Source organism: Acartia tonsa, chromosome 6 (assembly GCF_053477335.1).
Source record: "Acartia tonsa isolate MP-2025a chromosome 6, ASM5347733v1, whole genome shotgun sequence".
Taxonomy (NCBI): Eukaryota; Metazoa; Arthropoda; class Copepoda; order Calanoida; family Acartiidae; genus Acartia; species Acartia tonsa.
In genome coordinates, this window is record NC_137265.1 from 17,007,900 (window position 1) to 17,035,779 (window position 27,880).

The 27,880-nt window shown below is 32.0% G+C and overlaps 2 protein-coding genes across 2 annotated transcripts in view; one reads left to right on the forward strand and one right to left on the reverse strand.

Annotated features, from left to right (window-relative positions):
- The window catches only part of LOC145322994 (uncharacterized), a 52,403-nt gene that overhangs the window by 21,907 nt on the left and 2,616 nt on the right, over positions 1 to 27,880 (forward strand). Inside the window, exons 11-25 of the mRNA XM_080165381.1 lie at positions 219 to 324; positions 1,142 to 1,223; positions 1,854 to 1,914; positions 17,874 to 17,947; positions 18,761 to 18,898; positions 19,408 to 19,522; positions 19,899 to 20,004; positions 20,482 to 20,570; positions 20,952 to 21,073; positions 21,273 to 21,389; positions 22,285 to 22,386; positions 23,031 to 23,158; positions 23,444 to 23,526; positions 25,165 to 25,223; positions 26,289 to 26,368. Of these exons, the coding sequence (XP_080021507.1) occupies positions 219 to 324; positions 1,142 to 1,223; positions 1,854 to 1,914; positions 17,874 to 17,947; positions 18,761 to 18,898; positions 19,408 to 19,522; positions 19,899 to 20,004; positions 20,482 to 20,570; positions 20,952 to 21,073; positions 21,273 to 21,389; positions 22,285 to 22,386; positions 23,031 to 23,158; positions 23,444 to 23,526; positions 25,165 to 25,223; positions 26,289 to 26,368 (1,462 nt within the window). The remainder of the gene's footprint in view (positions 1 to 218; positions 325 to 1,141; positions 1,224 to 1,853; positions 1,915 to 17,873; positions 17,948 to 18,760; positions 18,899 to 19,407; positions 19,523 to 19,898; positions 20,005 to 20,481; positions 20,571 to 20,951; positions 21,074 to 21,272; positions 21,390 to 22,284; positions 22,387 to 23,030; positions 23,159 to 23,443; positions 23,527 to 25,164; positions 25,224 to 26,288; positions 26,369 to 27,880) is intronic.
- LOC145323289 (uncharacterized) lies at positions 7,284 to 9,309 on the reverse strand. Its single transcript, XM_080165717.1, has 3 exons — positions 9,045 to 9,309; positions 8,820 to 8,974; positions 7,284 to 7,659 (listed from the first exon to the last, which is right to left on the reverse strand). Exons 1-3 carry the CDS (start codon positions 9,101 to 9,103, stop codon positions 7,352 to 7,354), a joined length of 522 nt encoding a protein of 173 aa, XP_080021843.1. The 5' UTR covers positions 9,104 to 9,309; the 3' UTR covers positions 7,284 to 7,351.

The window sequence follows — 27,880 nt, forward strand, 5'->3', positions numbered from 1 at the left end:
GTCCTTTCATTACTGAAATAATCACTGATCCTATTATAAACATTTTAATAATTAAGCTTACAAATATATGAAATAACTACTTATAATTATTTACTTTTGACTTTAAAATTGATTAATTTTTGCTTTCTTTTGTAAAGAAGGCTGTTAGCCATTTCAAATTCCAATTTAAATGTTTTTTTACTAATAGGTGAATCTATAGAAATTTTTTTTTTATTTAGAAAAAGCTACAGACATAACGAACGTGCATGTGATGGAAATTCATGTGTTTGATATCTTACAGAAAAGACTTATCCAAGTTCTCAGGGAGAGAGAAGATTCGCTAAGGTATTTTTTCTACATTTTTACTATAACCATGGAATCTTTTTAGAGAATGCACTTTTGTACTATTTAACCAAGTCTCAGCCACGGTCGTAGCCTTAGCTTTATTCAGATGCAGTCACCATAAGCCTCACTAAGCATAAGACATTCATGTTTAAAGAATTAGCTAGACTAGGCAATGCAACTAGTTAGAAGCCGCATCTGTATTAATTAACGCAGCTTTGTTTTATGCAGCAGCTGTGACAACTTACGCAGCTTCAAGGAAGAATCAGCGACTCAAGCCGCAGCCTTACTCAGTCTAAGCAATGATCGTCTATGTCTTACTCAGGCTAAGTTAGCCTTAACCACAGTCATGCTAAGGCACGTGAGTGCAGCCGTAAAATTTGAATAAAGCAGCAGTATAATTGAACCCTGCTTATATTTATAATACTTTGTGTTTTATTTTACTTTCTTCAATGTTCTCAAATTTGGTTGGCTCGTCTGTGTGTTTGTGTGTCTGTGTGTTTGTACCGAATGATCTCGCTAACCACTAAATCGATCGGGTTCTCCTTAACAGGGTAGTTTCTCATAGGTCCAGGGAAGGTTTATAACTATTTTGGGGGAAGGTACCACCACCCTTCCAAGAAAAATCGCCCCTAGAAAAAAAATTATCCCCCCCCCAAAAAAAAAAATTCCCCCCCCCATATTTTGCTTTTTCTTTTCAAATCTAAAATTATAAATTGGGTTATCGAATTCGACTCTCCCCTCCTCAAGTGCCCCTGGAGGCCTCTAGGGGGCGTAGCCGCTAGTATATAATATAGATATAAATATTCTTGTTTTCCAGGGAAATAGTGTCGACAGTGCAGACCAATGTTGGACTGATGAGAGAATGGCTCAGAATTGCCAGACAAACTCTAAGCTACAAGGTTAGTCTGGACTGGATTCATTTTGATAGAAAATTGTAAACTTTCACACATTGAGCAAAAATATCCCCCCCCCCCATTTTGAAATTGATAGCAAATAATAATTAATAGTAATAAATAAGTCGACCCTCGGGGCTTAAAAACTGGTTAAATTTTTAATCTTATTATCCGCGGAGAGCTGTTTATATATAACACTATTCTTATGCAATTTACTTTGGATACACTAAAATTAACGTCAGGCTTCTATATTTCATGTGGATTATACTGTTCTGAAAGGCATACATTCCAGTATTTTCGGAGATCATATACCATCCTATTATATAAAGTAGTAAGCGTTTTTTGTCTGTCCCGAAGGATCTCGCTAATCGCTGAACCGATATTGTTCTCCATTACAATGAAGCTTCTTATGGGTCCTGAGAAGGTTTCAAACCATTTTTGGAGAGGGTGTCTTCAACCCCCCTCCTCCCCACAAAAAAAAATATTTTTTAAAACTCTTTTGAAACTCAAATTTAAAATGGGATAAGGTCGACTTTTCCTCCTCCTACCAGTGCCCCTAGAGGCTTCTAGGGGCGTAGCCGCTAGTACTCAAATAAAATAAGGTTTAATTAGATTAATTAATTTTTCTACTTTCAGGAGGAACAAGGAACAATTTTATTTGGAGAATTTTCATCTGTTTCCTATATTTTACACACAGGTATAGTAGGACATATAGTTTTTTTTAATTAGACTTTAGGTTAATGAAGGTTAAAATTAGAATTTTAATTTCTTATCTTTGAAAGAAAAGAAATATACATCTCTTTAAAGCAGGGCTAGTAAAAAAACTTGAAAATTCTATCATTGCATTCTTAATTAGAAACAAAAGATTCTATGACCGACAGTTGAAGATAGGGATACAATTTAATATTAAGTTAATGTCAATGGAATTTAATATTTTATGTCACTGTTTTATCTATATTTTAAACATTTAGACTTTAATGAAAGAGTACATAATACAAATACTATAAAAGTTAATTGTCGCATCGTATAATAGACAACTTTCCGCCAATATTAAAATTACAAGTTTTAAGATTATAACCAGTTTTGTTAGCTCTAATAGGCCGAGGGCCCGGGCTAACAAAATTTCTATTAAGTTAATGATTTGGTTTTATTATTCGTTAAAAATTGTCTTTAATACGATGCTATACATGAACAAATGTGATTTAAACCTCAAACACCCTGAAATCAACGGGAAAAAACATGAAACCAATCTTAGACTTTAATACAAATATACTGGGCTATGTTTTTTTAAATTTGTTTAAATTCATATAAAATTCCAGCTATCATAAATACAACATCAAGAGTGAAACCAACCAAAGGAAGTAACCAAAAAATAGTTGTGCTCAGAATTCTCTTGTAGACTGTTTCCATTCTCTCCTGAAAAACAAAACTAATGTATAAAATATGACAACTTGTTTAGCCAATGCTAGTAAATCTTTGCATGTCTGTGCACTTTAGAAAGCAAAATAACACTTCTAAATAACCATTGCTTTTTACAAAAGAAACTAAAGATGTTAAATTTCCTAGAGTGCTACTAGTCCTTTTTGATAACCATAATAGTATGCCTTCCTACCTTATCATGGTTCCAAATAGTTTGGTTGACATCCAGTGTCTGTAACAGTGTAGTTCCTATAGCCAGCACAATATATTTGATCTGGAGCAAGTCAATAATCTTGATTCCAGGGGTCTGGGGTAGGTTCTGTAGGATAGCAATGAAGAAACCTGAACAAGCAGATAGAGATCCTTAAGTTGGTTCTTTTGCATCAGGTGCTTAGTAGAATTATTAAAATTAATATTAGTTCCTTAGTCTATTCAATAATCATAACAAAATACACAGTTAAATACTTCCAGAAAAGTTCAGAAATGTACAATCAAAGTTGTTACAGCATAATTTTTCCAAATTACCTGACATTGCCAAGAGACAGGTAACATTTACTGCAATACCAGCTTCAAAGCTATCACGGTAGTAGATGTTTGTGCTAAAGACAACAATGCTCAAAAGCATATTGGGCAGAGCATTTTGCATAAATATACCAAGAAAAGATCTTCGCAGATATATTCTAAATATTATTCATTGAAAGTTTCATTAAGTTAACTTTAAGATAATTGGGTAATTATTAATCGTTCATTATGTGGATAATTAAACAGTTCTTACTTTATTTTGATGTTTCCTTTAAGTGTTATTTCAGAAGCTATTTCTTCTAGACTATACATTTTAATATTATCTTTGACATATTCCAGAGTGAAAGTTTTGTTAAAAAGTATTTTCTGTTCATTATTGTCATACCATGATTGAGGAGATGCAAATGGCATAATTTTAAAAGAACACACATTTTCATCAAATGGGAAATATCCAACCTGTGTGTTCTGACAAACAACTCTAGCTTTAAACCATTGTTTAAGTATGAGTTGGGTTTTCTCTCCAGAAAATTTAATACTTGCAACAGTGTCCCTATAATCCGAAGGTTGACCTTCTTCAAGTGGTTTAACAGTTAAAACCTCAAAACTCTTGTCTTCTTGCAGTCCTTCACTATCTGCTTTCCAAATAGTGTACTTTGGTCTCCATATTGATAACTTTTCAGCTTCTGATACTTGGTTTAATCTTTTCATATCCAAATTTAGGAAAGTCAACCTTGAATCAAACCACACAGACGTCATTCCAAACTGAATTTCAATAATATTTGTTGTGTCAACAATGTCTTCTATTGACACTTTAAATTTGGATATCTCTATATCCAGTAGTCCTGATTTATCCAGATTTTGAGGAGCATTGTCCATGTTGTAATCATCCGGAAGTTCAACTAAATTGCAGTCCAGTTCATCACTGTTATCATCACAATCGTTTACTTCATTACATCTGAGAGCCATACCAATACACATTCCATTGTTGCAATTGAAGTGAGTAGCATTACAAACATCAAAGGACATTACTAATGATTCATTGGATTTTAAGTCTAACCACTCATAGATTCCCATGGGATATAAATGTTCTGATAATTGAAAGATACTTTCTCCAGTATTACTGTCAAGTATTTCCCAGGTATTTGAATTGAGAGCTATCAATTTGCTGTGTTGCAAGCCTTCAAAAATATATCTTTCATTGGATATTTCTCTTGTCCAGAAATACTTTTGATCAATCTTTACATTTTCTGGGATTGTACCACGAAGATGAAAAATAGGTAAAATTGGCAAATCACAAGCACCACAACGTTTTTCTGTACATCCAACATCCAAATGTTTGTAGTTGGAAACTCTAAAAGCTGCACAATTTTCAATCTTACCTCCATTTGGCTCCCCAAAGTCAAAGTCAGAATAGTCAAGAACAACAGGTTCTACACCTTCACTCTTAAAAGTTCCCTCTTTATCCCTGTCACTATAGCCTGACCATATTGCATTGCTCACATGACAAGAAAGCGTTTTGTTGTACTCTCCAATCATAGTTATCTTATCAGTATTCTTTTCAAATGCTTTGATGTCTCCCCCTAATCTCTTGCATATAGTTTCTGTGTTATCAAAGTTTGTCGTTACAGAAAGAAATGCAAGACCAGGTACATTGGGCTCACACAGCTTTTCAGCACTTATTTCCTCAACTACTGAATTTACTAGCACTAGGTCATCTACATTGCTATCAAATATGTTTCCAGGGCTTGGGTCTTTGCATTTCATGTACATCTCAATCACATCATCATTAACATATGAATCCCATACTTGAATTTTACCATACTTTCCATTAGTTGACCTTTCCCCAATTTTGTTGGCACCTATTTTCATATTTGAAATAGACGTTGAAGTAATGTTTTCATGTGCATCCCCAATTGTGATATTCAAATTATATTCTATGTTGTCACAAGTGACAGTTAATTTTTTGGCAAGTGGGCTGTATTGAGTACATACTGAATTCCATTGAAACATCTTGAAGCTAAAACATAATAAAATTTTGGCTTCCTAAATTCATATCTGAGTTTAAAAATTCAAAACTTTGTTATTCATATATTATCAACTATTCATCTTATAAGCCATACATTTCATATTAGATTTTTAGTGTTTTGTATTAGGTGCAGTTTTATTGTAGATACTGAGTAATACTGTTTGTGAAAGTATTATTTGTCTTTACCTGTGGGGTAGCATGTAAGAAATTTGTTGTACCCATATAAATGTGTAATCATGGTGAAGTAGCAAAAAGCTGAAGATTGATTTAGCACTATTACTGGCAGGTATGTCAAACACAACAGTCAAGTTAATTTTTTCTGGCCTATAATATAGTTTGATAAAACTCCTGCTGCAATCAAGGATTGATTTTCTTGCAATGAATATTTGAACAAATGATAATCTAATTTTCAACTTATTGTTTTAGTCTTTGTGTATCTTTTCATTGTTACTGATATATTTTGTCCTATTTGTGTCTATTACAATTATAAGATTTTAATCTTTAAGGAAAGGTTATTTTTACCTGAATTTGAAACAAATTGTCCAGGATTCTGCTTGGATGCCATTGATGGCATTAGTAGTGATATAACCATTTTTATTTGTTATTACCCTTTCAGACAACCTTTAAACATAAAAAAAATTGTATTTGTATCTAATTATAGTATCTACAAATTATATATTTTAAAATTTAACAAATTTACCCTGTATATATGGGCAACAATATCATAAGTTTCAATAACTTCATGTTCGTGTTATTGGCATATGCAATAAACTAAATTCAATATTCTAAATTGTTATAGAATTAAATTAATATAGATTTTTTATGAATACTCTATCGAGTGTTAGATATTCTTTGATATGTTTGTCACATATATACATAATGTTCAAATGTAGAAGATTAATAAACATTTTTTAAAAGTAAAATAATTATATTATCAACTTCCATATACTATGCTAAAAAAGCACATACGGATAAACATATCACAATAACAAGAAACTTAATTTAAGTGGGAAGAGTAAGCTACTTTAAAGGATATAAACAAAAGTATTTAATGCTGGTCAAACATAACCCTGTATTTTAACAAGGCAAAGAGCTCACACTTCATTTTTACTATAATTTGAATACATTTTATTCACAAAGGTATTGAAAGAAATTCTTTATCATCAGGGAAAAGAGAATGTGATTCTGACAAACAATACCTAAGGATAATTTCCCTGCAACCCCCTTCTTTTTTTCTCAGTAACGTGAAAAAACAAGTTTTACTCCAACTTTACACCAACAAAATATTAAATTTTGCGGCATTTTCAATTGGAATTTATTAGCTGAATAGCAGCTCCTGTTTATCATGAAAATTTAATCAAATTAATCTATATTGTCAAATGTAATTCATAGAAATATACCATTTTGTGTGTATAATAATGATACTTACTGAATAAAAATTGGTGTTAAAAAATTATTTTCTATTGTAAGCTTAATAGTTTTTATAAGGCAAATTCTTTAATATAATATACTTTTCATTCTGAATTATTAAATGATATGGTTTAACACTAAATAATTAAACTAGTTTATTCATATAGTAAAAACTACATATAGTTTAATAATTCTTTAACTCTTATGTCTTAGTGTTCATTTTTAGTCCAAATTTTCAATGAGACCCATAATTAGGAATTAAAAAATATTGGTAATGATTAAAAACTAATTATTGTATGTCTAATATTTTTCCTTTTCAGAATAAATTACAAAAATATTAGTAAATTATTAAGAATTTAATCATCACATTACCAATAATATTCCTTTCAAACATTAATAAAATATATTGGCCAATATTAGTTGAAAGTCTTTATGTTTAGTTAAGATTGTGCTACTCTTCAACAATCACTATATATTACATTGGCGGCTATGCCTGACTTCTCTTGGCGGGGTTGTTGGTACCCTTCCCCAAAAATGATATAAACCTTCCAAGGAACTATGAGAAGCTAACCTGTAAAGGAGAACCATATTGGTTCAGCCATTAGCAAGATCCTTTGGTAGAGACAAACAAACAAACAGACAGAGAGACGTCCTGTTACCTTTTTATAAGGATAAGGTTTAGAAGTAAATGCTTTTCAAAATTCATTTATTGAATACAAGTTATTATACAACTCAAAAGGTTAACAGCAAATATAGCTTAAAAATTGAATCCATCTTTAGTAGAAAATATCTTGAAATCATACATTACTCCAACAACCACAAAAAGCACATCAAGAGCTATTCCGGAGATGGGTATAATCCAAAAAATTAGCAGATCCAAAATATAGTTTATCCAGTTATTAATATTTTCAAGTCTTTTGTTAGGTCTCCAAAAACTGTTTTGGACATCAAAGGTTTGTAGAAGAGTTGTAGCTGTTGCCAATGATATAGATTTTATCTGAAGCATATCTATTATCTTGATTCTTGGTGTCTTTGGTAAGGATTGAAATATGGCAATGAAAAATCCTGAATTAATGTTGTGTATTTCAATTTAATAAAAATATTCTTCTATTCATATAAAAATAGCATTAATAGAAATATTGAATTATATTTCAAAACATGTAATTAATTTTTTATTCTTTCCTTGATTGTAATTTTAACAATTTACTTTTTAACTAAGTATTGAATAAGTAAAAGGGAAAGTTCTACGAAGTGTATTTAAAGAGTTAAGGTACTTAGAGTAGTGAACTTTTATATGTCTTAGTAGAATATATTAGGCATTGGATAGATATGATTATATGTTAAAGAATTTTTAACATTGACCAGACCAAACTTTTTTTATTTGACAATATCTAAAAAAGTTAAAGTGATTTGCCACATAAATTACATGAGAATGGTCTATTTTTTTCCAAATATGTATAGCCAAAACACCAATATCTGAGAAGCTTTTTTCACATATTTCACAAGAGTTATAAAAAAATTTAACAGGGGTTCCCCTTGGGACAAGTTACTTAAAAACATAAAAAATAATATCCGGTTCATTATAGGACAGGTTTTCTAGAGATTCTTTTAAAAAAAATAAAGAAAACCGTCCGGTTTACTTACAATATACACATTATCTCACGCGGAAATACCAACTAACCATACAACATATATATATGTATATATATATATAAAGACCATTCTCATGTAATTTATGTTGCAAATCACTAACTTTTTTAGATATTGTCAAAAAAAGTTCGGTCAGGTCAATGTTAAAATTATTTATCACAATCATATCTATCCAATGCCTAATATATTCTACTAAGACATATAAAAAGATCACTACTCTAAGTACTATACTAAATATTTTATTGATCTTTCTTTGTTGTTATGTGTATTTTGTTGTATAAAAAGTTTGAAGTTCTATTAACTAGTGAATGCTATCTAATGTTGTATTTATGACAAAAAAGTTTTTGCCATATATAACATGCAACGAAGTTGAAAATAAAAATGAAAAACTCATTTTTTAAGGAAAATCCCTGGTCAAATCTTTTAATTTTAATCAATAACTTTATATTATGCACTACTACGTTATTTAAAATAGAAAAAACTTACAGTTCAGTATTTTTTTTTAAATGCACTTCATGAAACTATCCCTTTTCTTTAAAAATTGACATTTACTGCTATACTGCTGTAAATTTTACCTGACATTGCAAGTAAGCAAGTAACATTTACTGCTATAGCTGCTTCAAATCTCTCATTGTAATAGAGATTTGAGCTAAAAACAACTATACTGAGTAGCATATTGGGTAGGGCATTCTGTAGAAATATTCCAACAAATGTTCGTCTCAGGAATACACTAAACAAACATTTGAAATAAATTTTATCTTTAAAATCTCATAAGATATAGTGATTTTCATTCAAAATACCTTATTTGTATTTGTCCAAAATCACTAATTTCAGAAGTCATTTCATCAACAACATACATTTTTATTGTCTCATTTGGCTTTTTTAGTTCAAATGAAATATTAAACTTGATATTAGGTTTATTTGTTTTGATATCCCATGACTGCAAAGTTCCATACAAGGAAACTTTAAAGTCACACGTATTTTCATCAAATGGAAATAAATGCAAGTGTGCATTTTTACAAATAACTTTCGTTTTGAACCATTGTCTATATTCCAAGCTTGTATTATCTCCTAAAAATTCAATTATTTAGCTATACAAGAATTATGAGGTTTAGTTCTAAGTAACTAAGAGCTCTGTTCATAAAATAACTTTTTTTTCAAATTTGATTTACTTTGTAAATACCTTTCTTGAATAATGAATTAAAGATATAATTCATAATCACCTGGATATCCAGAGTAAGCTACATCATTGTTTTTATCCGAAATGGTTCCATTTTGCAAGGCATAAGCAGACAGTGTTTGAAACCCGAATTCTTCTTGTAGACCTTTACTATCAGCTTTCCAAATAGTATATGAAGGTAGCCAAATTAATTTCTTTTCTTTTTCTGTGATTACACTTGGTCCATTGTTATTAAGATTTATGTAGGTCAAACGAGAATCTTTCCAAATAGAAACAATTCCAAACTGTGTATCCATGAGGCCGTCAACATCAAGAATATCATCAATATCTAGTGAAAACTTTGAAATTTGAATAGTTAACTCTCCATTGTCTGCAGAGCCTAAAGGTGGAACACCAAGATTATAGTCTGGTGGTAGTTTGATTGAAGCACAATTTTCTTCATCACTATTATCAGGGCAATCCTTCTTTTCATTACAACGTTGAGTCATCATAATACAATTACCAGTTCCACAGTTAAACTGGTTATCATTACATCCATCAAATGATAGAATAAAGGTATTATTTTTAACCTTATCTTGCCAGGAGTATCTTCCCATTGGATAATTATGATTTTGAAGCTCCAAGAGAACTGTACCATTGTTTACATCAATAATAGTCCAATGTCCATCTTTGTTAGCTACTAATTTGTTCTTTATTATTCCTTCAAATACATATTTTCCATTCTGCAATGCTCTTGTCCAGTAGTATGTCCTGTCATAATCATATTGAACTGGCAGCAACCCCCGCAATTTAAATTGTGGAAGATGATCTAAATTACAAGCTCCACAAAGTGCCTCCCAACAGCCAATATCAACATGTTTACCATTAGTATAATGGATACTTCCACAATTTTCAAACTCTCCCCCATTTGGTTCACCTCGATTATAGTCATTTTTATCTAAGATATCGCCAGTTTTGTCTACAAACTTTCCTTCAGTCTTAAGATCTGTAAAAGCTGACCATATATAAGCAGTTGATTTACAAGAATCAGTTTCATTATACTGCTGGATAACATTCTGCTTATCGTTTGATTTTTTAAAAGCAGGAAACTCGCCACCCAATCTTTCACAAAGATTCATTGCATTGTCATAGTTGAGCCTCTCAGGTAGTAATGTTAAACCTGGAATATTTGGTGTACAGAGTAGTGGCAGATCTACCTCTTCAACAACTGTATCATATAATGTCAAACTAGCCTTGTTCCAATCAAGTATATTTCCCTGTACAGATGGAACACAACTTTCATAGTTTCTAATACTCTGTGTACTTATTACATTATCCCATATATGGACATCTCCTAGCCTGCCTATCATTGGTCTTTCACCTAAATGAACTGCAGCTAGTGTCATATTTATGATTAAGATTGGTGTTAAAGGTTTGTGTCCATCTAGTGCTGAAACAGTATACTGTGACAATGCTCCATTCACATGTATGTTTATTTTCATTGATCTATAATCATACATGGCGCAGACGGAATTCCATTGAAACAATTTGAAACTGAAATTCAAGATAAAGATCAATGTCTAATGAGTTGAATAATGTATGTTTAAAATTATAACACAATAAATGGAAGAGTCATCTTCAATTTAAATCAGCAAAATTAAAAAATATTAAACCAAGACTTACTTTGCTTTAACCATGTAACCTGCATTTTGTACTCTGAAGAAAGTATAGGCAGGATCAAGCAGTTTAAAGTTGTATATATCAAATGGTAAACCCAGTATATACCCATTGTTGAATCTTTCTGGTCTAAAACAGAAAAGAGGTAGCTCACAATATTTCGCATTGAAAAAAAAACATTAGATTCCTATGAAGTGATATTTTAGATAATTGGACTAATAGAGAGGGCAAGGGCCATATGCATAGTTTACATTTACTCAGAATTTAGATTATTTTATTTATTTGCCTACACAATGTAGATTACAATATTTAAAATTCTTGCCCTAACAATTATTGTGCAGAATATAATACAATTTTCTCTGAAAAAGGGACATGCTTTTGATCTTAAGTGAAACACCTTGAATTATGATAAACTCTTCTGTAGATTTAAAATATTGGTTTAAAAGTATGGACACTGCTAGATTGAATTAAACAACAAATATTTTATGAAAGTAACCATATTTTTAATTCAATGAATAAGTGAAATATTTATAAACTTTTAATATCAGTACAAAATACAGTCCAACATCCCATCACTTGCTGCACACAGAAAAGCTTTATTTAACAAACTCTATAAAGTTCAAACCTTGTTCTGAAACAAATTGTCCATGATCTTGTTTCTTTGTCAGTTTGTGGTTGAATCAAAGCATAACCAGTGCCTTGGTTGATCACTACTTTAACTCCAAGTACAGTGGACCTAATAATAAATTTATTAAAATAAATCAGAAGTATTGTGATGGAAATGTTAAGGAGATGCATTAAAAAACCAAGTTATTTTTTTTCCAAAATCCTCTAATAAATATCGGACAAAAGTTTATAACAGCAACATTTGATCTTTGGATTAAAAAGTTTTTGTAATTTTGGGTGACAAGGTCCAGTTAGCTGAACAACGTACGAAAGTAAAAATAACCATAAAAGCAACAATCAACGTCTATGTAAGTTTGGGTACCAACTTAATTTACAGTTCAATGTCCACCACCTCCATGTCAAAATGTGCTTTAAACAAGGATGACAACACACATAAATGCGAAGCACTGAAACTGTAGGACAAACGGACATTAACACGTGTATAGTGTCTGAACTGAATAATCAGAATATAAAAGTATAAGAGTCGAAGCAAAATTGTAAATAAATTTGTTGAAAACTGCTTGATACAGGATAATGTTTATGAACATACTTACATTTTTAGGACTTGACTATAGAGTTGCTTCGCTTATAATATTGTTTTTTGTTGTCCCAGGAATCAATATACCAAAAATCAGATCAAACGGATAATTAGATCACATAAAAATTTGTTGTTAAAAAAGTAGAAAAATCAACATGTTTAAAACGGACGTAGGAACATTCTTGTAATGATTAGAGTTGCTTCGCTTTCTAAATCGTACCTAACTACTAATGGAATCACCATGCAAAGTTTGAAATCGATAGGACAATTCTAACATGCCTAAATTAACAAAAAAAGCTATCTATCTCGGACGGACGGACGGACGGACCGACCCTAATTATAGAAAAGCTTCGCTTTAAAAAAGTTTTTATTGTGAATCATATGCGAAATGAGGAAAACTTGTGTGTGTGTGCAGATTGAAATGACCCTAGAATGTTGAAAAGTGATTTATAAACATTTATAGATTTCCCTATTTACCATGAAAACATTGCAACAAATATAAACCCTGATGCATACATCTTGAACTGTACATTAAAACTAAAATGATAGACAAGAAAAATAATGGAAAGCTTTAACTGACAACAATTAATGTTCGTAAACATGTTATTTGAGTAATTTGGTATTGTTATTTTTACTGTTGCAAACAGAGATGTGGAGCCGCCATAAAAGTGGTGTTAAAAGTTTTGAGAAATAATTGTTACAAAATTGGTAGTAATGGTAAACTAAATTGTAATCATCTGTTATAAACATTTCTAATTAAAGTAATAGTGGTGGCTATGTAAGGTTTCTCATAATGATCATTCGATTTATTTTGGAAAAAATTATTTACTTAGATGGATTAGATTAGATTAAGATAGATTGCTAAGTTTGTAGTAAAAAGTTTTTTTGATCAATTCACGTATTCTCTAAAAATCTTGTCTGTCGGTCTAACATTACTGCTCTTCAATGCAATTTTCTATGATGTTATTAAAATTATTTTGAAGATTTTACATTTTTACATTTAAGATTTTCTAGAAATCTAGAGTTTCAGTATGACCGATTAATATTAGCTGGATTAGAAACAGTTCTCAGCTATACTGAAAATTCATGTAAAGCATCGTATTTTTCAATAAATAATAAAATAAAAATCATAAATCAATACCAATTTTTTCCTCGTCTAGTGTCGTCTGGATGTAGATCTACCTCCTTGGTCGCTAAGAACTATTATAAACACTCGATTCGCCAACAGTTATTGAAAAATTAATCAAGCAATTAAGTCAGAAGCAATTTTTTATCCAAATGCATTCTAAATTTATAAAAAAAAAAAAAAGATGGAGCCTCACATTGGCAAAGGTCTTTACTAACCTCACTTTTGGCTGCGACCTTAGCCCTTAACCAAACACCTTGAATTACTGTATTAAGAAAAGTTAAAATAAGAAATGGAGGGGGATGGGAGGTTATAAAACCCTTCTGAAAATACATTATGAAAAATTCTTTATCATAATAAAGAAAAAAAAATATGTTATAGAGGTTCCTTTTTTTAGTAAAGAAAGACTAATTATTACTATTCAAAATTGGTACATAAGGAGTAATAATTTTTCGTTATTAATCAAGTAAAAAGAAAAAATTTAATAAGCTCATTCATTGAATGTCATAATATAACAAAGAAGATAAAATACATATGTGTACATATGTGTTGGATACAGTAGTGTACCTAGGATTTTTTAAGGGGGAAAGCGCGAAGCACACCTGAAAAATTTGACAAACCATTGATTTTGGATAATCCCTTTGAATCTAAATCGAAAGGGGTTAGGGGATTGCGAGTGTATTAGAGATCACAAATGGAGTGTAATTTTAAGGTGGGGGGTGGGGGGGGGGTGGGGGGGGGGGGGGTAAATCTTATGGTGTTCAGAAAAAAATTTCAAACAAATAATAAAATAACTAATTTTTCAGAATTGGAGTGATTTGCGCGCAATACGCACAAATTTTTTTATTCACCCCCTTAATTTCAAGAGGGGGGGGGGGGGTGGTTGAATTTTTTACTTAACATCCCACATGTATTGTAGACCCCTTTCAGGGTAAGTATAATCGGGTATAGTCCTTTCCACGACATATCTCCATAAGGAGCGATTCTTCGTAATTTTAAAATGGCTTTTTAAAGGTTATTTTAGGTTAGGTTAGGTTATATTGTGTTAGGTGATTGCCCCACAGGGTTAGGTAAATGGCCCCGCAGGGTTAGAGCCCCCCGCAGGGGCTAGAAATAGGAGAAAAGCTACTGTGAAAAATACGAAGAATCGCTCCTTATGGAGATATGTCGTGGAAAGGACTATACCCGTATAATCTTATCAGGGAAGTGAGTGGATTCACTCTCCTACACCCCTTGTACACGCCTCTAGTTGGAGGTTCCTTATTTTAGTACAGAAAGACTGATTAATAATATTCAAAGTTATTATATAATAAGTAATAATCAATCAAGCCAATGGAAAAATACAACAATATAATCAAAATGTTTTGTCAAAATATATTAATAATAATATAGTACAAAACACAATTAAGGACTTTAGTATTTTACATTGTGTTATTTTAAACCTACCTAACCTAATATAAGAGTACTAATGATTACTTATGCCACATTTCGACTTCTGGAATGCCGTTGTCAGGTTTACCTGTCTCCAGAAGTACCTGGTAACTGAAGTACTTTATAGTACCTATAAAAAATAGCGTCATACTCATACAACATCAGTTTGTTTGGAAATCTCTTAAGGTTTCCAGACAGTAGTGTGGTTAAAAAACTACCCTTTAAGGATTTCAAGGAGCATTCCTGAAAAAAAGATTAAAATAACCAGGAATTGTTTTTTACTGTTCTTCATAGTACTTTTACTGGTTCTATATAGTAATTGTTTTTTTTTTTATGGGGGAGGCCGGGGGAGGAGGGTATTATTATGTTGGATAGATATTGTAATATTTTTTAATCAGAAAAGTAAAAATATTTCTAGACTGTCACTCTCATATGCACAGAAAGATACTGGATTTAGGGAAAGGTTTAAGAAAGTCATAAATTGATCAACTGACCGTCAGATCTATCAACCAACATGTAGATTTGTAGAGCAGTTTCATCGGATAAAAAAAATATTTAGAAACTGGCAGCTTTATCAAAACTAGTGTTTATGCTTCTAGAGGCCTCTATGGCCATGGGCAATTGTTCATGTGAGGTTGCAAGTACCCTCACCTAAAATTGTGAAAAGTTATGAAAGATTCACTGTAAAGGTAACCCGTAACGGTTCAGCGGTTTGCTTAAGATCCTGTGGTACAGACAGACAGACACAGATCATGTTACTTTTCATAAGGATAATAGATTTGTTAAAACATTTGTCCAAAGAAAATTGTTTTATTTTATTAGTTACTCTTACAAATTGAAATAGCGTATAGTGTCAAATAAAAATGACGTCATACAATACAAATAACCAATAATAGGCCAGTATACATTGTAATTGGCCAATGGTAAATCATATACTGGATTATTATTGTTGTTAAACCTACTGTGATTGGACGTTATCGTCCTTGTTTTTATAATACTTTTACCAATTTTCTCTTCTTTTTGATGTATCAAACTTTCTTATCAGAATCTCCCCCCCCCCCCTCTTTTTTGCCCTCAGTTTCTCTATTGCGAAGCTACTCTAGAATTGTCATCTTCTCTTACTTCCTTCTATTAAGGTACTAGATCAATTCTGGTCATTTTTCTTGCCATGGAAAAATATTTCAATCCCATTAATGTATTTTTTAACCTGGATTGCAAAGTTATCATATCATAAGTTAGCAGCTTTACCTTTAGTCTTTAAGAATTTGATTTATTCATTGAAAGGTGCAGAAAAATAGTCTAATACCAACCAAAGAAATATATAAATCCGTAGGGGAGTGTCAACACCACCTTAAATTTGAGATTTGGAAGGTCTGTTCCCCTTTTTATCCCCTACCGGATTCACACCAGCCCTTCTGGTGAATTGCTGCATAGGAATAATTACTGTCCCCCAAATATCAAATCTTGATTAGTTGGTACACGCTAGATGTGTACACATTTTTTTTCCAATAGTTTTGTCTGACATAATTGGGGGTTTACATAAAAAAAATCGCCCATTATATTGTCCCTTAAGATTCTTCTCTTGAGTGAGGGCATAAATTTTAAAAATAAGAATACAATATTTGTTCAAAAATGAGGCCACAGTAAAAGTGTCTGACTATGACGTCAGAAAAAATTAACAATTAACCAATGAGAAGCCAGTATTCACAATGGTAAAATATATAGCGCCATTTCATTGGTTAGTTGTTAATTTTTTCTGACGTCATAGTCAGACACTTTTACTCTGGCCAAAAATGATTGTAAGTTTTTATCCCTATTTCTTTTTCTTCTCTATCTTTTTTTCCTTTTCTATACTTTTATCTCTTTTTCTTTGCATTTTTGCAAAAAGTTTATCTCAACTTCTGTTGGGGACAATTTAATTTAACACTGTAGTTTATACATAGAAAATATATTATAGAACTTAATTCTTATAACTAACAGCTACGCCCCTGAAGGCTAATAGGGGCACTTGAGGGTAAGGGGGAAGGGGAAGTCTCCCTACCCCCTATCCTAGAGGACCTAGGAGAAGCTACATTGTAAAGGAAACCATATTGGTTCAGCGGTTAGAAAGATCTTCAGTACAGAAAGACAGTTATCTTGTTACATTTATATAAGGAAAATACCTTTAAAGAATATCTTTCCTGCAACTTTTTCGCCAATCAAAAAAGGTTCGTGAAATTTCAGAACATAGTTGTAAAAATGGTTAGTTAGGACTGGTTTAGAGTTTAAAAATAAGGCTTATATATTTTTAGCTAAAAATATACTTGGGACAAAATTTTCTTTAATTTACATTAATATATACTTCATAATTCATGTCACTTTTAATTTAATTCTTATAAACAACATTATAGTACCTGATAATAGATCTATACTAATCTAAGATTTAGAATTAGTTGGACTGGACACATGGAAGGACACATTTAACATCTAGAGAATCTTTTTGAAAAATCCTTTATATTACCAGTAAGCCGTCCTTTACGCGTTAGTGCCTATTTTCTAGTATCAAACATACTCATTAAGTTTTTTTGTCTGTTTGTCTGTCTGTTTTTTATTGCTGTCTCTTTGTCCTTGTGTCTGTTGTCAATCCTTCTGTCTGTCTGTCATTCTGGTTGTGTGTCCTTTTGGCCCTTTTCCCTCCTGTTTGTCTGTCCTTTTGTCTTTTTGTCATTCTGTCTGCCAGGCATCGTATTCCTTATCCTTTTTCTGTCGCACCATCTGTCTGTCTTATCAGTCATTATGTACATATGTTTGACGGTAATGCTAGGGTTGCATGTTTTTTATGCACTTCTTTGTTAATTAAGAAATCAATATAATATAAAAATTAAGAAATATACATCTATAGTACAAAATCATTTTAGAGTGGAAGTTTATATAGGTGTACCTATCAATTAAATAGTTACACTTACTAACCACATAGATTAGTGTATATGTAATATGTATGCCTACTTAAATATGGATGCAGAGTTTTTTTTCATTGTTTTGTTTTAATTTAGGATTTGCCACAACTCTGCAGCTGACAGAACAATTCTTTACTGCTGTCGAATCCATTACAGCTGTTAAAGCTCAAGTAAGTTAAATATTTAAACTACAAAGGGATATGTCTCAAATATGATTTATATAGTGTAATTAGTTTTTTTGGTTCCAGGACAAATGCAGGAGTCCCAAACGTCGGAGTGGACAAACGCAGGAGTGTCAAAATATTAATTTTATTAAGTATTTCTATACAGATAAGGTTAGGTTAATATATGAATGAACAAATAAGCCCCCCGCAGGGGTTAAGCATATAAAAAACCTATAAGATGGTCTAAAAATAGGTTAGGTTAGGTTAAGTGTTCACTCCGACGTTTGGGACTCCTGCGTTTGTCGTAGGACCGTTTTTTTAAATTTGAATGTTCTCTTACAACATTTCCGCAGCAATTTTAAGCTGCCAAAGGCAGAAAATTGTTTAAAATTTTTTAAGATCTATTTTTTATCAATCTTCTGGGTTCTTTCTGAGTATAATTCAACATAGATCTTCATTTAGATGCGTAATTTGTGACTTTTTGACTTTTACAAAACATTTGCCAATTAATTGGAAGACATTTAATTTTATGTTTTGTCGAAAATATTTCCACGCACTGCATTTTTTTTGTTGTAAATTCTTTTTAATTAGTTACATTACATAAAAAATGGGAGGATATTTTATTCATAGGGGCAATTTTTCCTCTAATGGTAAGAGTTGCCTCCACCAAAATATTTACAAATCTTCTAAGAACATTTTAGAAGCTACACTGTGATGGAAAAACATATTCAGCGGTTTGTGAGATCCTTTGGCACGCATAGAGAGAGACAATCTGTTACTTTTGTAAAGGGTATTGATTTAAAATTAATTTTTTTTTAGTTTATAAACTCATTTGTGACCGGAGATGGAAGCGAAGAGTTCCTAAAGAAGGCTCAGAACTTCACAGTGGCTGAACTTATTCCTTACAAAGTTAAAATAATACTGAATGCTTACAATCATAGTGAGGAGATTGCAAGGGTATGTAGTTTTTTTTCCGTTGCATAATATTTATCTAGATTTGCTCCAAAAAAATAGTGTTGTTTAATGTTATTGTAAATCGATAGTCAAATAAAGCACGTCTTGGAATCGAAGGTTCTTTTTATATTTATCCCTAAAATCTGAAATATGTTTTCTAATTCAAGTTTCTTTTTCATGACATTAGCAAAGCATTTAATTCAAATACACAAAATTTATTGGCTGTATTTGATAAAATTTAAAAAAAGAAGTTGTTAAAAAAGAAATTAAGAAAATTTGTACAAAATTATATTTTTAGAGAAAAGCATTAAAAATTTAATTATTTGCAAGATGATTAAGAAGCAGTTTCCTATAATAATGTGATTTTCGCTTTGAATACAGTGAAGTTTAATTTTATGTAATCAGATGAACAGTGTGCCTGTTTAATAGCCAAGGAATTATCCATAAATTTACTATATACTTTACACACATAATATAGCAGCAATAGATATCATCTATAAATCATTTTTCAGGCGTTTGGAGAGATAGTGAAGAATGCAAACAGCCTGCTAGAAACTAAATACAGAGTAGCAGAATCTATTATTAACTATGGACAGGATAAAATGAAGGAAGTCAGACAGATTTTAGGTATATTTTTTCATTGAATTTTTATTTTGAATTGAAGGACGGGGCAGATCGGAAGATTAGCTTATGACCACCCATAGACAATTATAAAGCTTCACTGAAAAGACCAACCCATTCGGTCAGAGACCTTTACCTGCAGACAAAAAAACATTACCGCTTTATAGCATTAGGGGTAATTTCTCTTGGAAGTGTGGTGGTATCCTCCGAAAAATAGTAATAAACCTTCCTATGACCTATGAGTAGCTATATTGCAAAGAAGAACCATATCGGTTGAGCGGATAGCAAGATCTTTATGTAAAGACAAAAAGACAGACGAACATGGTGATATACATCATGTTACTTTCATGTAAAGCCGAACAAAATCAATACTAATATTCAGGCACAAATTTGACGTTTGGTGAGCTCCTAGATACGGTTCAAAGAGGATCACTTCTAAGGAAAATTAATATTGGACCTATCAGGCTTAAAGGAGACTTCTTAAGCAGGTATAGTCAATTCATCATAATTGCTTTTCTTCGTATTTTGGTTTATATCTTAGTTAATAATGTGCATAAATATATGGTCAAACGTCCTTGAAACAACAAACCTTTTAATTGCACAACCTTTGTATGGAAGTTTTAAATGTGCATGGTAATAGATTGTGCCTGTATTTCGGCCAAGGCACTCCTCCTAGCCACATGACATAGCAGCAGAAGTAAAAAATGTAACTGCTTTAGTTATCCTCTGTGTTTTGTCAAGATTCGAACCTATCACCTTCTCGTCAATTAGCGGATACACAATACTGTACAGTTGCGATTTATTTAAAAGTTATTGCACATAGATTTAACGTAAATGATCTAATATCGATCTTCTTAGGCTTCTTAGAAACAAAACGAACACTGATCTTAACGTTTAAGTTCAAGTTAAGAGTAAGTTAATTATCAAATGTTGATATTATTTTGACAGTGTTATTCTTCTTTTAGATATGAGACAGAGCGAATTATAAAGAACCTATTGGCAATGGGAGAGCCTAAATTGCCAGTTATTGGTATTCCTGTCAAAGAAATGTTTGGTAAGTTAAATTTAATTGTTGTATAGCTACGCTTCTATGTGCTTTATTGTTCCGTTGGTTTGGTTATATTAAATTATGCAGAATCTTTCTTTCATTTTGTGTATAATTGTGTTTTATGAATAAGCTAAAATCCCCGTACCGAAAAAATTGTCATATAGGTATTGGAATCTACACTAAAATTTTGTGTTGACTTTTTCGGACGTAAAGACCTTTCCCAGTTATATAGTAGCTATAAATAATGTAAATTCTGTCTGAAATAAATATATTGACAATACATACATATATTTATATATATTAAATAAAATATTATGAAAATATTAATATTTCCCTAGCGGCTAAATGGCTAGTTCTATACTTAATCTTCTTTCTTTTATGTTGTAGCTAACAATGAAGAAATCCCGTATGAGTTTAGCAGCAAGGACAGACGGAGCTACATTGATAACTGGTTGATGAAAAGACTGGCAGATACGGTCACTGAAACTTTCTATACTATCACGGTTAAGGTAATGCTAGTTAAAATTTGGTTGTGTTAGTGTAACAACAGACACTGTCATTATTATGCTGACAGGAAACTTTTGCCCTTTAATACGTCATATTAAAAGTTAAAGTAAAAGGACATCTTGCTTTAAAATTTCAATTAAGATTCTCTTTAAAAAGAAATGTTTTTACTTAGCATTGAAAATACTCTTTTTAATCATTAAGAATGGAGAAGCAGTATTGGAGACCAACTCTCCCACCCTCCAACTTGGAGACAGATGTGGACTTGGTTTCAGGTTCCAGGGAGCTAAGGGACGGACCAGGATTGGCAGAAACAGCCAGGTATGCTTAAGTTCAGGTTCCAGGGAGCTAAGGGCAGGACCAGGATTGGTAGAAACTGCCAGGTAGGATTGGATTCAGGTTTCAGGAAGGAAAGGGCAGGGCCAGGATTGGTAGAAACAGCCAGGTATCCTTGCTTTAGGTTTTAATAGAACTAGTATGGCAGGAATACATGGCAAGTCTTTATTCTAGTTCCAGGAGGTTAGCCAGTACCAAACTTGGTAGGACCAGTCAGTTAAGATAGATTATTCCATGTTTAACTAATATGGTTTAAAGAATCATCAGTAAAACGCATAAATCCTGAATAGTATTATAATTCCTATGAATATTTATCTTAAATTAAATAGCATGATCTCTTTATGTTTCATACTAGCAGCTACCCCCCTAGAGGACTCTGGAGCACTTTTAGGATGACACCCCCCCACTTTAAATTTTAGTTTTAAAAAGTAAAAGAAAAAAAAATTAAGGTTAAGATTTTTCGGGAATAGTCCCTTTCGTAACATCGCCCAATAAGGGGCGATTCGTCGTATTTGTAAAATGGCTTTTTATAGGTTATTTTAGGTTAGGTTAGGCTATATTTGGTTAGGTGATTGCCCCACAGAGTTAGGTAATTGGCCCCGCATGGTTAGAGCCCCCCGCAGGGGCTAGAAATAGGAGAAAAGCTACTGTTAAAAATACGAAGAATCGCCCCATAAGGTGCGATGTTACGAAAGGGACTATACCCGATTTTTCTTAGTGCGATTGCCTTGGGAAAGTATCCCCAAAAATTGTTATAAACCTTATAAAGACCTATAATAATGTTTAGCGAGATCTTTTGGTACAAACATGTGGACAGACTAATAGACAACTTTTATATAGAGATAATGGTTCTTAACTTTCTGACAGTTCTTGTTATTAGGTGAGTTTGACCGCTGGGCCAGCTTTCGGTTATGGTCGTCCACCTTCCCTGGATATTGTCACTTCTGCCTGGCTGGATACCAGTCTCAGCTATACTTCTAAGGTACAAACAATATCAGTTTTAACTAGTGGCGTACAAATGAATATTTTTTAGGGGAGGGTGAATCAATGAAGGCTGAGAAAAGGAGAAGACAGTCAAATCAAATTAGAATACTAAAGGGGTTCTTGACACCTTAGTTTCGCACATTTAGTTTTAAACTCAGCTATTATACCTTTATGCAGAAGAAAAATAGCAGTAAATACTCCTTTTTGCTATTATAAATATTAAAAAATCTGGGTATAGTCCCTTTCGTGGCAACGCACCTTAAGGTGTGATTCTTCATATTTTTCACAGTTGGTTTTCTCCTATTTCTAGCCCCTGCGGGGGGCTCTAACCCTGTGGGACCAATTGCCTAACCCTGTGGGGCAATCACCTAACCCAATATAACCTAACCTAAAATAACCTATAAAAAGCCATTTTAAAAATACAACGAATCGCCCCTTAAGGGGCGTTGCCACGAAAAGGACTAATCCCAAAAATCTTTCAAAGAAGTAGATTGTGATCATCTTCTAGACGATATTTCATTGACTTACCGTTTAACGGTCATAATCTAGTATAAATAAAAGTTTATTGATCAACTCATTTTCATATACTTTTCTTCCCATATGTGTCAATTATTACCATTTTTACTCTATTGTACATTGTAGGTGGCTGTAACCGCGTCTAAGGGCGTATTTGGCAACTGTATAACAAAGTTTGCGAAGCTGGTCAACATGTACGTGGCGGCCAGAGCCAAGAGCTACTTCTCACTCAAGTTCTCTATCATAAAGCTAAAGTAAGAAATAATGGCGGTTTCCTTCAAAGTATTTTTTGATGCATTGACCCTGCAGGGTATACTTTATACCTAATATAACCTTTTCTAACCAGACCAAAAGTAAAAAAACTAAACCCCTCCCCCTGATTTTCAACTTCTTTTAATCTGGGGATTCTATTCTTTAAGGGAAACCATCGAGACCCTTTTCATATTTTAATCAATAAGTGGATCCTTTGATTTGTTGCCTTACAAGATCAAATCCAGAATGTTTTTCTTAGAAAAATAATAGTTTTACATTTTATTTAGGGTTGAGACTCGAAGATCGACAGACCCTTCAATGTACGGTTTACTAGTGCCACATATTGTCATCAAATTCAGAATACATCTAGGTAGTGTATATTTTATTAGTGCCACATATAATCATCAAATTTAGAACACATCTAAGTATCTATAGTTTACTAGTGCCACATATTGTCATCAAATTTAGAATACATCTAGGTAATGTATAGTTTACTAGTGCCACATATTATCATCAAAGAAGCTGTATCAACTTTTTTTTTTATAGCTAGCCGGTTCTTTTAGTAAGTAGTAGATGTAAAATTTTTCATAGAATTCAGATATGCAATCGTTTTTTTTGTAGACCTCTTATTTTTTATGTAATTTAAGTTTAAAAAAAAAATTAAATCGATTTTAAGGTACTAAAATGCAACAAAAAAAAAGAAAGAAAATGGCCATTATGAACAAAAATAGTAAGATCTTTAATTTGACACCTTACTTTTTCAATTATGTCAGGTAATTATTGAAAAAATCGATTTTTTTAAACCCACGAGAATAAAAACTTTGAACTTAATTTTTTCATTTCACAGGTTAAAAAATATGGGTTAATATATACCTTTAGAATCAGAAAAATATTACGAATCCATTGTAAGCAAAATTGAAATAAAAAGTTTACAATATAGTATATAAACTACAATAAAAGGAATTATATGAAAATATCATATTATATTATACAGGCAACGTCTTAATTCTTGAATTGAGTATAAAAATGGGAAGGGGGTAAAGAGGGGGTAAAGATGGGGTAAAAAAGGAAAGACGATAGTGTTGCCTGAACAAAAAATATATTTGGCCATTTGTTTATTTTTTATTTTTTTACTTTTTTTCAATTTTGCTTACAATGGATTCTTAATATTTTTCTGATTCTAAAGGTATATATTAACCCATATTTTTTTACCTATGAAATGATAAAATTAAGTTCAAAGTTTTTATTCTCGTGGGTTTAAAAAAATCAATTTTTTCAATAATTACCTGACAAAATTCAAGAAGTAAGGTGTCAAATTAAAGATCTTACTATTTTTGTACATAATGGACATTTTCTTCCTTTTTTTTGTTGCGTTTTAGTACCTTAAAATCGACTTAATCTTTTTTTTTTTAAAGCTTAAATTACTTAAAAAATAAGAGGTCTACAAAAAAACCGATTGCATATCTGAATTCTATGAAAAAGTTTACATCTACTACTTACTACAAGAACCGGCTAGCTATATAAAAAAAGTTGATACACCTTCTTTAGAATACATGTAGGTAATGTATAGTTTTATAGTGCCACATATTATCATCAAATTTAGAATATCAAATATGTCCAGGTAATGTGTATATAGATTACTCGCCCCTTCATAAAAATCTTCTCTAAAACTTACAATTAGTCCAAGTATTAGAAAAATTTCAACAGACAAACAAAAAGCACTCTATTTTAATGTCTTAAGATTTTAAAAATTTATATTATAGTTTTCTTAGAAAATGAAAATATTAAAAATTTATGAGATAATTTTGTAAATTATGTTTTTATTTTGTGATGCTGTGAGTATTGGTGCAAAAAATATGACGTAACAAAAAAAATTAGCGAATGAGAGGCCGTTATTGACCAATGGCGGCAATGGTAGTGGACTCTCATTGGCTAATTTTTTTTCTTACGTCATATTTTTTGCACCAATACTCACAGCATCAAATTATGTTTTTATTTTGTTATTTAGCTGGAGAAATTTACAAAGTTACTGTGGACCATCTCAAAATATCAAATTGTAACCTAAAGGTAATTTGTATTCTGTGTTATAGATTGAAATGAGGACAATTGGCTGTTTCCATCAAAGGGCCTAGTCGAGCCCAGAAACCACTTCAACTTCTCCCCCCCCCCATTTTTAAAATCAATTAAAAATAAAATGCGGGATGTGGATATTTTTCGTGTTTTTACTTTTGGTGAAGTAAGGTTTTATTTGGTTCAAAGGGCAGCCCTGCAGGTTTAGGGCACTGCAGGTATGGTTAGGGCCCCCGCAGAGATTAGGCATTAAGCAAAAAAGAAAACCTCCATTATTTTTAAAAAGATTCAAAATAAGAGGGGGATGGGGGGGGGGAGAATGATTCTACTTAAAGTGAGCATGTGGATGTTTTTTTATATTTAAAATCGATTGTTTTGTAGAAATGCTTATATAATATTTTATATAATGTAATAAACACATAATAATACTTTTTTCTCTCCTTTATCTACACAATATGTAAAAAATGATATTTCTGTTTATAAAAGTTGGAGGTCTGAATTAATATTTGTGTAATATGGAAATGGATGAATTTTTGCTAACATTTTTTTTATATTTTACTGGTTATTAGTAACACCCAATTCATGTTCTTTAAAACTTAGCGTTCCTAACTTGTATCCAAGTAATGTCAGTTTTCTTTAAGAATCTCATTTTTTTGTAGTAACGCCTCTATTAAAGCCGATCTTTTGAATATTATCGTCCATAATTTTTTGAGTAGTTGATAATGTTTTTTTTTAACTTTTGTTCTGTACATTCCTGGGCTACAATGCCTGTCACACATTTCAATGTATTAACCTTTCAAGTGATATAGAATACGTGGATACCTGATAAAATGTTTCTCCCAGCAGTCTACTATAACGAAACTCCCATCCCCCGCTCTCTTATGACTTTTTCCCCATCGCCTCCCCTGACCATGGAGGAACGTATTGACCAATATCTGAGGACTATATTAACAAAGAAAAAATTTCCATGTCAAAATATCCACGTATGATATAGCCATTTATAATAATCCATCCCATACTGTACCAGTTTGTGTATGAATTATAAATGTTTGTAATGTTTAGATAATGGGTATAACATTATTCTCCTACTGTGGTCTGATTGAACGCCTGCTGCACAACGAGGCCAGACAGGCGGCTAAAAGGTATGTAGATTATCTCAGGGATAGGTAGATAAAAGGTATGTAGATAATTTCAGGTTTAGGGCACCACAACTTTTGTGCTACTAATTTCTATACAAATTTTGTTTGGTGGGTGGCAAAGTTTAGTAGTTTTTCCGCAGATGCAATATTAAATTTATGGCTTTTCATCCCCTGTTAAAGATAGAGAAAGTTGAATTTATCCCCCCAACTGCAATTTTTGGCCGCACCCTTCCTGTTCCATTCACCCATGACCTGGTCCACCCCACAGTAGCAGCCACGAACACCCTATCCTCCTATCTCAAGACCATCAGCATCAAGCGGGTCACCTCTCTACCTGTCATCAACAGGAAGGAATCAGAATCTTTCTACAGCTGGGTTACAGCCTTAAAAAAACCAACCCTGTATCACACCCCCTCATTCTGCTCAACTATGATCCCAACACCAGGCAGCACATCATCACCCAGTAATCAAACACGCACCATGACAACAGGTACCTCAACCAGTACCGTCAATATAGATGACTCATCACATTCAACATCTCAAGCGTCACATATACACCACCCGTCAACTTTCCCCGATCCTTCGCTGCTTTCGGACGATGAAACCTCCGATATGGAGCTAAGCAAAGAAGACCTAGCTGCAGCATTGGCATCACTCGACATGTCTTTTGACTAAAAATTAAAACTGTAATTTTAAAACTGTAATTTTAAAAGTTATTCAAAGGGGACTATCCACGAACTCCTCTTTTAAACTCCAAAAAAAATCATAATTTCACTGTATGAAACCTTGTAAATTTTTATATTATTATTTAATTTTTCTTTGTTGTTAATTATCAATAAAATACATAATAATAATAATAGCAAAAAAAAAAATATTACTCTCCTTGAAATAGCCTTTCGAAATAGAGACGTAAAACTTTAGATTTGTCTCACTTTACCCTCAAACGTTAGGGGAGGGAGGAGGGGCGTTGAACACTCCTGTCCTGTTTACATCTATTTTTTTTGTCTATGAAAGATAGAATTGATTATGGTAATTATACATAACTAAGAGTTGTAATCTAAAAAAAATATCTCCATCCTGGCGGGCAAAAGATGCCAGCAAACTTTGGGTGGTCAACCTGGTAAAGATAAACAATATTTTTGGCTTAAACAAATGTGAAGGGTTTAAATACATTCTATCAACGTAGTCTTACATTGTAGATAGGGCATTCCGCGTAGTTTTTAAAACATTGAAATGTACTTTGGGCAAAGTAGACAGATCCATAGTGATCTATTCAAGGTTACCCGGGCAGAACTGATTAGGATTTATGTTGTTTATTGTTATAGTGGTTTTTTTGTATTTGTATTTGTATCTTTAATTTTTTGATTTTATGTCTTAATTTTAATGCCCAAATAAATATGTTTATGTTTATGTTAATTGAATAGTACCAAAAATCGGACAACCCTAGCATCATGGAGAACCAGACAACTGTTATACAGTAGCTTCCACTCTAAAAAATATTTACAAATTACTTTT